Source organism: Erpetoichthys calabaricus, chromosome 7 (genome assembly GCF_900747795.2).
Source record: "Erpetoichthys calabaricus chromosome 7, fErpCal1.3, whole genome shotgun sequence".
Classification (NCBI taxonomy): Eukaryota; Metazoa; Chordata; class Cladistia; order Polypteriformes; family Polypteridae; genus Erpetoichthys; species Erpetoichthys calabaricus.
Window position 1 is genome coordinate 111573390 of NC_041400.2, and position 14973 is coordinate 111588362.

The 14973-nt window shown below is 38.4% G+C and overlaps 1 protein-coding gene across 1 annotated transcript in view; it reads right to left on the bottom strand.

The window, feature by feature from the left end:
- hsd17b4 (hydroxysteroid (17-beta) dehydrogenase 4) overlaps positions 1-14973 on the bottom strand; it is a 228134-nt gene that overhangs the window by 107179 nt on the left and 105982 nt on the right. Inside the window, exon 14 of the mRNA XM_051929986.1 lies at positions 9514-9565. Within this exon, the coding sequence (XP_051785946.1) occupies positions 9514-9565 (52 nt within the window). The remainder of the gene's footprint in view (positions 1-9513; positions 9566-14973) is intronic.

The following is a 14973-nucleotide window of genomic DNA, read 5'->3' on the forward strand; positions in this document are numbered from 1 at the left end:
TGGTATACTTTGGGTAAAAAGTTGGTTTTCCACTTTAAGTCTGTCTCAAAAGTGCAAAAAATTACTAGGACACAGAGTTGGTTACTAAGGACAGGGCATATTCATAAAAATGAGTGTAAATTAAAAGAGCTTTTTTCTTTTGCTCAGTTAGATTGCATTCGGTTTACAACTTATACTTATACTTATATTTTCTAAGTATTTATATATACAGTATGTGTGCGTGTGTGGGTGTGCGTGTGCATGTGTGTGGTTTTGTCAGTTTTACTATAAAAACAGTTAAACACCCGTTATTTGTGAAGCAGGGATATTCTGATCATTCTGATCCCTGATCACTGATAAACATTCAGAAGAAACAGAGCTATTCCAGTGTTTTCCTCCATAACATCCTTTCAGCAAACAGGACTAATGTCCTTGCTGAAACAGATCGCCCTTTAATGAAATGCTGTCAATACGAAATAACAGAAATCACCGGGCGGTTTTCGGTCAATGATAAACCAGCGTCTCTTGATGATCGCCCCTGACACATACACTTAATCTACAGTGTGTGCAACCCACGATTTGTGAGTTTGAGGGTGTGTGTGTGTGTGTGTGTGCATGTGCATGTGTGTCGTTTTGTCAGTTTTACTATAAAAACAGTTAAACACCCGTTATTTGTGAAGTAAGGATATTCTGATCATTCTGATCCCTGATAAACATACAAAAGAAACAGAGCTATTCCAGTGTTTTCCTCCATAACATCCTTTCAGCAAATAGGACTAATATCCTTGATGAAACAGGTTGCCCTTTAATGAAATGCTGCCAATACGGAATAACAGAAAACACCGGGCAGCTTTCAGTCAAAGATACACCAGCGTCTGTTGAGGTGAAAAAATGGGAGGTACTGCGGTTGAGATCAATGCTTTCCGGTAACTCGGCTTTTGAGAAGAATCTGTCATGGGAGGGACAAGAGGGAGCGAGTGAGGCGGGTACAATGAGCCGGGGAGGGACGGAGTGGGGCGAGGAGGCGGGTATCTGTGCGAGTGTTTTAAATAATAAAAGGAAAAAAAGTGCTTTGAAATCGAGGACCCCGAACCAAGATGGCTTACGAAACAAAACGTGACAGACAGGCATATGCTACTTGTATAAAATATGCACAATAATGACAACAGTGTTGAAGCAATGATGAAGCGAAAGGGAGATGCTAAACCTGGGTGGCCATGTTGTGCCTGCCCGTAAATCCCAACCGATGTATATATCTGAACGGATCTACATGTGCTTTCTCAATTTTGTTTATTTTTAATAAATTTGAAAAACCTCAAGTAAACTTTTTTCATGTTGTCATTATGGGGTGTTGTGTGTAGAATTCTGAGGAAAAAAATGAATTTACTCCATTTTGGAATAAGGCTGTAACATAACAAAATGTGGAAAAAGTGATGCGCTGTGAATACTTTCCGGATGCACTGTATATCTGAACGGATGTATGTATCTAGACCAATCTATTTAAACTACTATATATATCTAAACCAATGTATATCAACCAATATATATATCTCAACCAATGTATATATTTGAATGGATGTATTCAAAGCAATGTATATATCTGAACGGATGTATCTCAGCCAATTCATATACAGTAATCCCTCCTCCATCGCGGGGGTTGCGTTCCAGAAACCCTCGCGAAAGGTGAAAATCCGCGAAGTAGAAACCATATGTTTATATGGTTATTTTTATATTGTCACGCTTGAGTCACAGATTTGCACAGAAACACAGGAAGTTGTAGAGAGACAGGAACTTTATTTAAACACTGCAAACAAACATTTGTCTCTTTTTCAAAAGTTTAAACTGTGCTCCATGACAAGACAGAGATGACAGTTCCGTCTCACAATTAAAGGATGCAAAAATATCTTCCTCTTCAAAGGAGCGCGCGTCAGGAGCAGAGACTGTCAGAAAGAGAGAGAAAAGCAAACAAATCAATAGGGCTGTTTGGCTTTTAAGTATGCGAAGCACCGCCTCACAAAGCTGTTGAAGGCGGCAGCTCACACCCCCTCAGTCAGAAGCAGAGAAAGAGAGAGAGAGAGACAGAGAAAAACAAACAATCAAAAATCAATACGTGCCCTTCGAGCTTTTAAGTATGCGAAGCACCGTGCAGCATGTTGCTTCAGGAAGCAGCTGCACAGAAGGGAGCAACATGAAGATAATCTTTCAGCATTTTTAGACGAGCATCCGTATCGTCTAGGTGTGCGAACAGCCCCCCTGCTCAATCCCCCTACGTCAGGATCAGAGAATGTCAGCGCAAGAGAGAGAGAGAAAAGTAAGTTGGGTAGCTTCTCAGCCATCTGCCAATAGCGTCCCTTGTATGAAATCAACTGGGCAAACCAACTGAGGAAGCATGTACCAGAAATTAAAAGACCCATTGTCTGCAGAAATCCGTGAACCAGCAAAAAATCTGTGATATATATTTAAATATGCTTACATATAAAATCCGCGATAGAGTGAAGCCGCGAAAGGCGAAGCGCGATATAGCGAGGGATTACTGTATATCAGAACGGATCTATGCAAACCAATTTATATATATCTCAACCAATGTATCTAAACCAATGTATATATCTGACCGGATGTATTCAAACCGATGTATATATCTCAACCAATGCATCCCAACCAATGTATATCTGAACCGATATATATATCTGAACGGATGTATTAAAACCAATGTATATATTCAAACCAATGTATCTGAACCAATATATATATCTGAACCAATGTATATATTTATGAACCAATCTTTTTTTCCTGAACGGCCCCTCATAATATTATACAGTAGAGTCTCGCTTATCCGACATAAACGGGCCGGCAGAACGTCGGATAAGCAAAAAAAATGTCGGATAATGGGAGGTGTTAAGAAAAAGCCTGTTAAACGTCAAACTATGTTATAATTTTACACATTACGAGCCTAATACAGTGGAACCTCAGTTCACGAACATCTCTGAACACGTACAAATCGGGTTATGACCAAAAAGTTCGCCAAACTTTTGCCTCTATGCACGACCACACACTTGGTATAGGAACAAGCCAGTTTCCCTTTCGGTTTGTGCGCGCCGATGATTTCTGCACGTGTTCAGTCTCTCCCTGTGCATTCCCTGTGCAGCGTTAGAGAGACAGCGCGAGACAGAGACACAGACAGACACATGCACGCGCAAGAGAGAGAGACACAAGCACACGCACGAGAGAGACACATGCACACGTGCAACAGAAAGTGAGAGAGACACACACACGCGAGAGAAAGAGAGACACATGCACACACACATGCGCAAGAGAGAGACACACGCACGCGCACGCATGAGAGAGATGAGCGCACACACACACACGCAAGAGAGACACATGCACGCGCGCACACACACACACACACGTGCGAGAGACACACACACACACGAGAGAGAGAGAGAGAGAGAGACGTACGCACACACACACGCGCATGAGAGAGACACACGAACGCGCGTGCACGCCAGAGAGGGCCAGTCACATAATCCACTGTAATCATGTTTTACAACAAAACAACAGAAAAATTTAACTGAAAAAATGAACTTAGCAACAAAAAATAGACTACGCTCACGCTTGCAACTTGCAGTTCTTGTTGCCGATTGATGCATTTTTTTTTTTTTTTTGCAGTGGGACGTCGGATAATACAGAATGTTGGATAAGCGAAGGTTGGATAAGCGAGACTCTACTGTATATACACCAGGACTCTTCCTAGAGCTGGCCGGTCATCTAAACTGATTTCTCAGTTTTTTTATTTTTAATAAATTTGCAAAAACCTCAAGTAAACTTTTTTCACGTTGTCATTATTGGGTGTTATGTGTAGAATCCTGAGGAAAAAAATTAATTTAATCCATTTTGGAATAAGGCTGTAACATAGCAAAATGTGGAAAAACTGATGCACTGTGAATACTTTCCAGATGCACTGTATATTATATATCGCTGCTCTGTAGCAGACCTCTCAGTGCATCTCTCCGTGTTTTGTACCTGTTTTTTTCTTCTTAAATTGTGTAAAATTGTTTTCTTTTTATTTTCTTTTTCTTTTTACTAGTCTGCAAGTAGTTATTTCTTTAAAATGCTTAACAACATTTGCGAAAGTTTCTTATTTTTGATCGTTATCGCCTTTGGAATCCAACGGGACACTAACGCACTACCTGCGCAGGAAATCCCAGGTGTGTGGCCGGCGCTGTTCATTTACAGCCGGGATGCGTTGCTATCTATGAGACCAGCTACCAGTTACTCCCCGTGTATTACTAATATACTGGGCGAATTAAAATCTTTGAAACCCAGAAAGCGAGGAAAAAGAGGTGGACTACGAGTACGTCTGAGACAGATAAGTTTTAAAACACCTTTGCCAACCATCATCATGAGCAACGCACAGTCCTTGCGAAATAAACTGGACGAGCTGAGAGCATCTGCGCGATACCTCCACGAGTACCGTGAAAGCTGTCTGATGTGCTTTACGGAGACCTGGTTTAAGAATACAGACTCGGATACAGCAGTCGAAGTAGATGGATTTGTTTGCGTACGGCAAGACAGAAATCCAGTTTCTGGTAAGCAGACGGGTGGTGGGGTCTGCCTTTACATTAACAAAAGGTGGTGCAGGAATATCACTGAAAAAGAGCGCATCTGCACGCCAAATATTGAATTACTCACCGTCGGACTTCGTCCATACTATCTACCACGGGAGTTTAATCAGTTATTTGTGACAGTTGTTTACATTCCGCCGCATGCTGATGTGGGAGCTGCAGCTGAATCAATTCTTGAAACTGCTCATAAACTAGAAACCAAATCACCTGGTTCTTTTAAGCTTGTGATGGGTGATTTTAATTTATGCAGTCTGGAGTCAGTATTACCAAATTATCATCAATATGTGAATATTAACACTAGAGGGGACAAAACTCTAGACAAGTGCTATGGAAATGTCTCTAATGCCTACATATCGCATCACAGAGCAGCCCTGGGTGCGTCTGACCACGTCGTTGTTCATCTTCTCCCGAAGTACAAACAGAAACTGAAACAAGAAAAACCAGCCATACGAACAACACAAAACTGGTGCAAGGAAAGTGTAGAGGAACTGCAGGAATGCTTCTCCAGTACAAATTGGGATCTGCTGACATCCTCACAGTCACTGAATGAGGCCACCTATACTGTCAGCGAATATATTCAATTCTGTGAGTCTATGATCATTAAGGAAAAATCTGTCAAGGTGTACCCAAACAGTAAGCCATGGATCACTAAAGAGGTTAAAGCATTACTATTGCAAAAGCAACATGCACATCAAGAAAATAAGTTAGAAGATAAGCGAATTTTACAGCAAAGGATTAACAGGTTAATTAAACAAAATAAAAAGATGTATGGGGAAAAAATCAAGAGGTGGTTCAATGATAACAATCCAAAGCAGGTCTGGAAGGGACTAAAAACAATTACAGGACTGGGCCCTAAAAAGAATGTAGATTTTCCAGCTGACAAAGACCACAAGCTTTTAGCTGATGAACTGAATAACTTTTATGCCAGATTTGAAACAAAGGATTTCAGCACCCAAAATACAGAAATAAAGGAAACGCTTTATAAAAACACCAGGTATTCTGCTGTGATTGGGTTCAGTTTAACTGAAGTGGAAAAAGGCTTGCGGAAGGCAAAAAACAAACAGTGCAGTGGGACCAGACAGCATATCAGGTCGGCTCTTAAAGTCTTGCTCTAAGCAGCTCTCCCCAGTTTTTCATTTGCTTTTTAACTGGTCTCTGACCTGTGGTATTGTACCAAATCTATGGAAACAATCAATCATTACCCCTGTATCTAAGGTTTCTAGGCCAAGCTGTTTAAATGATTACAGACCAGTGTCACTTACATCTATTCCAATGAAATGCCTTGAACACTTGGTGAAAAACATTTTAATGACAGAGACAAAGTCTTTTCAAGACAACAATCAATTTGCTTATTGTGCAAACAGAAGTGTGGAAGATGCTCTGCTTTTTATCTTACATCAAATCTATACCTTTCTTGATCAGCCTGGTTCATATGTCAGAGCACTATTTTTGGATTTTTCTTCAGCGTTCAATACTATACAGCCTCATATACTGATTGGGAAATTAAACAGTATGAATGTAAACCCATTTATCATACTATGGATTCAGAACTTTCTCTTAAATCGTTCACAGACAGTTAAAGTTCAGGACACTTTTTCAAAAGCTCTTCATTCAAACACACGAAGTCCACAGGGGTGTGTCTTATCACCATTACTGTTTACTCTGTACACAAGTGACCTGAGACAGAACAATGACCACTGCTCCATTATTAAGTATGCGGATGACACCATGATCATAGGACGCATATCTGGGGAGGATGAAAGCCACTATCTAAATCAAGTGGACTGTATGGTAAAATGGTGCAATAAAAACTCTCTCACTCTGAATGTAAAAAAGACCAAAGAAATGATATTTTATTTTAAGAGACAGAAATCTGTATGTTCACATATTGTAGTTCTGGGAGAGGAGATAGAAATAGTGAATGAATATAAATACTTAGGAACTTACCTAGATAACAATCTTAACTGGAATACAAATACAAAAAAATTATTTTCTAAATGCAACCAGCGCTTATTTCTCCTCCATAAACTCAAACTATTTAAAGTAGACAAGGACCTCATGTTGTCCTTCTATCGTAGTATGATCCAGTCCGTGATCACTTTCAGTTTCATTGCCTGGTTTAATAGTCTGACAAACCAAAACTCAAAAAAGCTCCAGCAGATTACGAAGTATACAGCTAAAGTTATTGGGGCTGATGTAGATGATTTGACTAGTGTGTGTCAGAGGGCAATGCTAAAGAAACTGGAAATCATCTCAACTGATGACAGACATCCATTACATGTAGAACTAAACTTCAGTAAATCAGGAAGGATAGTTGCTTTGAAAACCCACACAAATCGCTCCAGAAACTCCTTTCTTCCTAGTGCCATACGACTTTTCAATAAGAAATATCGGAGATAAGGTTTTTATATATATCCTGTAACCTTTTTTTTTTTTGTTGTTGGTATAAATATGTGTTATCTAACTGCCTTACCTTAACCTTTCTTATTTCTATTTGTCTGTTTTATTTCATTCTGTCTGTTACCTGTTATTAGATGCAACTGAGAAGGCAAATTTCATGTTTTCCTGTGTAAACATGACTAAGTAAAGAAACCTAACCTAAACCTTTATATATATATATATATATATATATATATATATATATATATATATATATATATATATATTATATATATATATATGTGTGTATATATATATATGTGTGTATAATATATATATATATATATATATATATATATATATATATATATATATATATATATATGCGGCTTTCCCTTAAAGATAGGGTGAGAAGAACAGTCTTCCGGGAGGGGCTCAGAGTAGAGCCGCTGCTCCTCCGCATCGAGAGGAGTCAGATGAGGTGGCTCGGGCATCTGATCAGGATGCCTCCTGGACGCCTCCCTGGTGAGGTGTTCCGGGCACGTCTAACCGGGAGGAGGCCCCGGGGAAGACCCAGGACACGTTGGAGGGACTATGTCTCTCGACTGGCCTGGGAACGCCGTGGGATTCTCCCGGAAGAGCTAGAAGAAGTGGCCGGGGAGAGGGAAGTCTGGGCATCTCTGCTCAAGCTGCTGCCCCCGCGACCCGACCTCGGATAAGCGGGAGACAATGGATGGATGGATGGATATATATACACATACACACACACTCAAGTCTTTTGATGTGTACAGCAAGCTGCTGGAAATATTCTACCAGTCAAACCCTGGACACACTGGAACCTGTTATGGAAAAGACAATGATGGCAAAATTGGATGCTACTATGACAAATCCCTTCCATCTCCCCAGGAGGTGCTCTCTTAGAGCAATTTTACCCACAGGCTAATTCCATCATGATGTGCTAAGAAGCCCCTCTCGTGGTCTTTGCTTCCCGTTGCTATCAGGCAATTCAATGCTTCCACCCAATGCATCCATTAAGTCATTTATTTATTTGTCTATCAATCGATTAATTGATTGGATGTATTATCTATCTTTTGAGACTGTATTCTTGTTTTTAAATCTTCCTGCTGCTGTATACATTTGAATTTTCCTATGGGATTAATAAAGTTTAATCTAATCTAATCTGATAGTTGAGCTGGCTATTCTGAATGCAAAGCATGTTGAATTAATCATTAAAATAAGGCTATAATACCATGGTCATCCCACAATTTCTATCATAATCAAAGATTTGCTCTAAAATAATGCATCTGTCTAAATTCTGGATGGTATCCATTCAATGCTATGTGATAGTGAGGTTGAGCCTATCAATGCAGCATCAGGATAAGCGGACTTATGCTTTGACACCAGACAAATTGAGAGTGATCAACCAATCTTTATGTACTACTGATTTTGACATACTTATTTATGTAATATATAGATCAGTGTGTACCATAAATGTATTTTCAGAACTTCAGAGACTATGTGGCAAAGACCAGGACATACATTTTATTCAACAAGAAAATATCCAATATTTTATAAATTGTATGACTGAAAAAACATAAAATGTATGGAACCGTCGATAATAATCCATAATATTTTATAATGAAAAAGATTAGATTTTTCATAAATGTGCCTGAACCGTTGAAAACATCATTAAAAATATTAAATATTTTAAAATGTAAAAATGCAAATTTGAAAGATTTTGATTTAATAACAGTAAAACAATACATGTTACACATGAGTGCTCTTTGAGATAGTGGAGCCTAATTAAAAAGTACAGAAGAAATATGATCCAGATATTGCTCATATATTCATCAGTATTGAACAGGTACTACTTCTACTTCTAAATATTTCTGAAACCAGCTAAATTTAATCCGTTTAGCAGCAATGTGTTCTTTAAAATATCTATTTCAAAATAAAGTACAAATTCTCATCACAAAGGCTGGAGTTTACAAACTCCTATAAAACTTAAAAAAAAAAAAACTAAAGGATAACTGTAATACAGTAAACTTAATAAGAACTGATTGAAAACATATAGTTTGGATGTAATATTTAATTTGGACAGACATTAGCAATCATGAAAAGTTTCATGACTAATACTAATTAAAAGTGCTGAGTTTATTTATCAGCAAATACAGTGTGTTCAATGAACTATGTTAGTGCAATAATAAATAAATATGTAGAAAACAGTAATATGTTTTTAAATAAATGCCATCAACAGTGGGATAAATAAGGGTTTAGTACAAAATGTATTTAATTTGTCAATTTAAAATAAAACTGCAAAATTAATCACAACTAGAGATGAATACATTCAAAGAGTGTGAAAACACAATAAAACATAAAAGAGATTGCTACAATAAAATTAAGCTCTCCTCAGTAAGGCTAAATAAATTAAAGAAGGATAAATATATTTCTAAATTGCTTAAATAATAAAAGAAAAAATTAAAAAGAGTCTGTATCAGTGCATGCTCCCAACCTCCTCCTCCTATTAATATACCTGATGTTGGCAAAGGTCTACAGAGTTCCAGATATTGCTCACCATGAAGTAACTAAAATAAAAACAGAAAACAATACATAATGATTTAAAGTACATCTGGAGTTCTACCAGACTTAGTTTTATTACATGCATGTATGAAGGTATACTATGTATTCCTAAGAAACTACAGTAAACGGTCAAAATGAATTCCATGAGTAATTTAATAGATGCTCCTGGATCAACAGGTACAAATAATTATTGAAAACTGACAAGAGTATTTATTTTAAAAATATTACAAGCTTTCTTTTGTATAAAAACTGTACAAAAAAAGAAATTCATGTTAGACAAGGTAGTTTAACTAAACAAATTTAAATATCACCAAACAGGTATTGTAATACACCTAACAGCTAGTTCGTGCCCAGTAGCAAGTAAGTAATGCTTTTTTTAAACACTTAGTTTATTTCAATGTTCAATATATTACTAATAATTTATTTACTATAATAACTATGAATCCAGGAGAGCAGGAACTTGGTTTGCTAACCTATAATTTTTAATTACTATGCATTTACTGATTTCTCACATTTCAAGAAATATGTTAAGTACAAGATACATAGGATGAGTAGTGCAAGTATTTATTTGTGTGGACATTTTTTTACAATTACCTATCCACCTATCATCAAACCCCCTTAACATTAGAATTACCAGAGTCTACGAAAAAACTCGTAGATCCGCCCACCTTAAAACCATTCGCACCTCTCCGCCAGCATCCTTTGTTCTCTAAATGTGCCGATAAAAACAAGCTACAAGCAGCCGGCTATTCCATCCCCCCACCGACTTAGAATGTGCACGAGCATCTCCCAGCTCATGCCTTGATTGATTATCCGGGAGTGAAGTGGAGTTTTAGAGTGGAAATAATAGATCGTTATTTGGAACACACACATTTCATGTGTTTTCAGTTTCTACAGTAATCTGTGAAAATACATTGTTAAAACAGAAACTTTTTCATATTTTAGTAATAAATGTTACAAAATGTAGCCATAACCTATAGAATGTGTGAAGCAGCTTGGAGTCCAAACATCAAATAAACACTTTCACAAAAGGTTCAAAAACAATACCACAGCTTCCATGGCGTAGCGGTAAGATTCGCTGTCTCAGAGCACAGCAGGCTTACTGTCCATCAGAGACCTGAGTTCAATTCCCAGTTGAGTAGAAAGTGTTCTTTTTTTTTTTTTTCTTTTTAACTCTTTTAGGGCGGATGTCGACTTTTGTCGACAGGAGGGGTTGAAGGCGAATGTCGACAAAAGTCGACATCCAGGGATAGAGGGTGACAATCAGCTGTTAATGGCGACAAATCTCACTGTCACGTCACAGGCATTCCCTCTGTGCTTGGAGGAATGCTAGACTCGTTGACTCGGCAAATAAACATTGCGTGTGCGTGAGTTGCGAAATGTAAACAAAGGCAAGATGGCACCGACATGTGAAAAGGCAGCGAAGCAAGTGCAGAAAAGAAAACATTTGGCAGACGTTGTTTTGCGCATTATCGCGGAGTCGGACTCTTGATTTTTCAGAATCGGACTTTATTGGCAGTGATCAGGAGATCGAGCAAGAGAGTTAGAAGCAGGCATCAGCTGATCAGACACCAGCCGATGCCGCGCCAGCGGATCTGCTGCCAGTTGAGTGCCTTCGCGCAGCCGATGCATCTACGGCAAGGTTCGCATGGGATAAATACACAGACATTGATCCGTTGAGAGCCGATCTGGCTACCGGAGTTTACAAGACGGCACGGCTTGCTTTTGGACACGACAGATCACCAGCTGCTGTACTTCAGGCTGCTCTCTCCTGATGCTGCTTTTCAGCTACTGTCAGACGAGACAAACAGGTAGGCAGAGATTTTTTTTTGAATCGCGGGCTGCGTTTGCATCGCAGTCTCGTTTTTCAAAGTGGAAACCCACAACGAAAGACGAGATGAAGCGCGCTGTGGCATTACAAATAGAGATGGGACAGAACTGGTGATATAACTTCAGGGAGCATTGGTCCCAACGTGTTTTGTCCCCTGGTGGCTTAGGTACGTGCTGCTGCAAAGTTTTATTCACTTCTGTAATAAACAGAAGCAAATCCCATGGGGTGAGCCAGGCTATAATGCCATACATAAAGTTCACAAAGTTTCAGAAGATGAAAAGAGGTGACAATACGGTTTTCATGCAGGCAGAAAACTTGGTGGCAGTGGCATGGCACGATGGCAAATGGGTGACTTGTCTCTCTACAGTACACACTAACAATATATGTTAGAAAGTGCAGCAACAGACAATTGAAAAATAGGCATCAAAACAACACATATTGTAAGGAGTGCAATGTGGCAATGACTGAAATTGGCTGCTTTGAGCGAGATCATACTTTGCTGTGTAAAATGTATGTGATATGTATGTGAAATCATAGAGTATGCAGGCTCATACAACATGCAAGACAGTAACATTTGTCAAAAGTAAATATTTTTTGTTGATTTGATATGTTAAACAATTGCTTTGTGTTCTTTTTTAAAAAATGTTAGTTTTTGGAAAAATATTCAGCCCTGGGAGAAAAGAAACAAAAAAAAAATTAGCCCTAAAAGAGTTAACCTCAAACGAACATAAAATTTATAAATTGGTATGCACTGTCAGTTAATGAGATCGTTATGTTTTCATGTGGGATGCTCCTTTTAAAATATTTTTTTAACAATTGAGACTGCAATTAACATGAACAAGTGTCCTTATAACTGTTATTTTTAAGATCCATAACACACAGACAGAGCACTGCGTAATAGAGAGACAGACAGGCAGAAAAGTCACTAGATATATAAATAAACAGGGAAGGCACATGTACTGAAAGAAAAAAAAAGATCAACATGTGCGTTGATCCTGCTGCACTGAATAAGCTCACGTGCTCTAACATCCCCCTCCCCCACCCCCCAATCTGACTCTAAGTAACAGCGCAAGTACAGACGCAAACAAAGTGTATGTGTGTAATGCATAATATTAACAAAAAGAGCAGCTTACTACTGAAAACAGCAAATATAGGAGTGAGTGGGGATCAAACTGGGGACTCTTGATCACACTTGGTTTGCGTCTGTACTTGCACTGTTTCTTAGAGTCAGATCGGGGGTGGGGGGGAAGGGGGGGGGGTGTTACAGCGGGTGAGCTTATTCAGTGCTGCTGGATCAACGCACATGTTGATCTTTTTTTTTCATCCAGTAATAGCGCCAGCATAAATCCACACCCGATCTGACGCTGTTCATTTTCAAATAATGTTGCATTAGTGCAATGATGTTTTCACATATATTGTCTCTTTCTTTCAGGTGTGTAATAGGAACCACAGCATAGAGAGAAGCGTGTACATTGTAACAGGTACACACGTTGTAAATGTAGAAAAGACGTGTGTGTGAACAGTTAACATTTGAATCTGATGATTGCATATAGCGCTGAACTTACTGCTCTGTACTATTCTAACCTCTGCATGTCCTGGAGTACAAAAGAAACAGCATACAGCAACATGTGGGAACTGGCAAGATCGGGGAAAAAAAACACGCAGTCACTGATTACAAACTGCAAGATGTTATGCGAATGAATATGAATAATATGAATAATGTTGCATCTGTGCCACAAAGTTTTCCGAAATGTACTATACAGGTCATAAAATGAATAATTCCAAATATCATATATACCTACGTCTGTGTTTTTTTTTGACATCATACACCATAAGGTGCACACTAATTCAGCATGAGCAGGAACATTCAATAAAACTGAATTTTAAAAAATCAAGTGACGGTGAGATACGAAGAAGGCAGATTCGCCAGCATTTGTGTGTCAGTTTTAATCCCTCCAGATGAGAGAATGTCCAGTTCCATTGTCTCAAAACACCACTCGCATTCTCCAGTTATTCCTTTTCAAATGAAAAATAACAGTGTCAGATCTCTGGGGCGGGGGGGCGTTTTGGGGCGGTAGTATGTATCATGATCGTGATTTAGAGAGAATAAAAGTTAAAAAAACAGTGCCTTTTACAAGTCCTATACAGTAAATGCACACCGTGTGTTACAGACGCAAACCAAATGTTATGTGTGTAATGTATAATATTAACAAAAGGAGCAGCTCACTACTGAAAACGGCAAATATAGGAGCGAGTGGGGATCGAATCGGGACTCTTGATTACAAGTCAGCAAATCTTACCGCTATGCCAATGAAGCTGTTGTCTATTCCTTGAATCTTTTGTGAAAATATTTACTTGATCTTTGGACTTCAGGCTTCATACATTATACAGTTTATGTATGCCTACATTTTGCCATTTACTAATAAAATATGAAAAACGTTTCTGTTTTAGAAATGTGTTTACACAGATTACTATAGAAACGGAACACACATGAAACGTGTGTATTCCAAATAGCGATCTATTATTTCCACTCTAAAACTCCAGCACTTCAGTCACTCCCAGATAATGAAACAAGGCATGCGCTGGGAAAACTTAGTGAACGTTCTGCGGCGGTGGGGGATGGAATATCCGGCTGCTTGCTGCTCATCTTAATTGGCACATTTAGAAGACAAAAGAAAGGTGAGAACAGTTTTAAGGTGGGCCGGATCTACGAGTTGTTTCGTAGACTGGTAATTCTAGTGTTAATCCAATTCATTGGAGCTTCACAGGAGGTTATCCTGGCAGTCTAATGTCATGCAGAGCCCAATACTGGACCTGGAGCAGGTCCACCACAGGGCACACTCACATGCATACACCACACTTTTTCACAAAATGGCAGTTAAGAGTTGCCAAAAACCCTCTGAGATGTAAGAGGAAATCAAAAATACCAGACAAAAAGCCATACAACAAGGGGAACCTTACACTCTTTTGCAACAATGTGTTTGTCCAAAATGACCGTTGTGAATGTTACTCTGTGTCCACTAACTACATAGGTGGCATATGGTTTACATCTATTTGTAACACAAAAAAGAGAATTTTTCCAGATTTTAACTAGAAAATGCAGGTTAGGTTAACTACTGACTCTGAACTGGCACCGTATGATTGAATGTGGGTAAGTAAAGTAAGTTGGGTGTGCACTGTCATGGATTGGTGCCTTGTCTACAGTTGGATACTTTCTTTATAGACATTGTTGCTTGAATAGGCTCAGAGTTCCACTGACCCCTCTTTGGAACAAGCAAGTTTAAGAAAACAAAACAATAAATGAGACTGCAATGGGACTGCTTGTGTGTCTTGCATGAAAAGGATTGTACTATTGTGCTCTCAATGTTTATTTCCATTCACAAGAGTACTCTCTTTTCTGCATGAAAGACCTTTGTATCAGCTTTTTAAAATCTATTTTTATCCAATTATGAAAATAAAAATCAAGTAAAATTAAACCCTATTATGAGAATTTGCATTTTTGTATTTCGCATATATTATCAATTTATTTTAAATGAATTTATATTTATTTAATTTGAAAAATTGAAATCTTAGATTAAATAA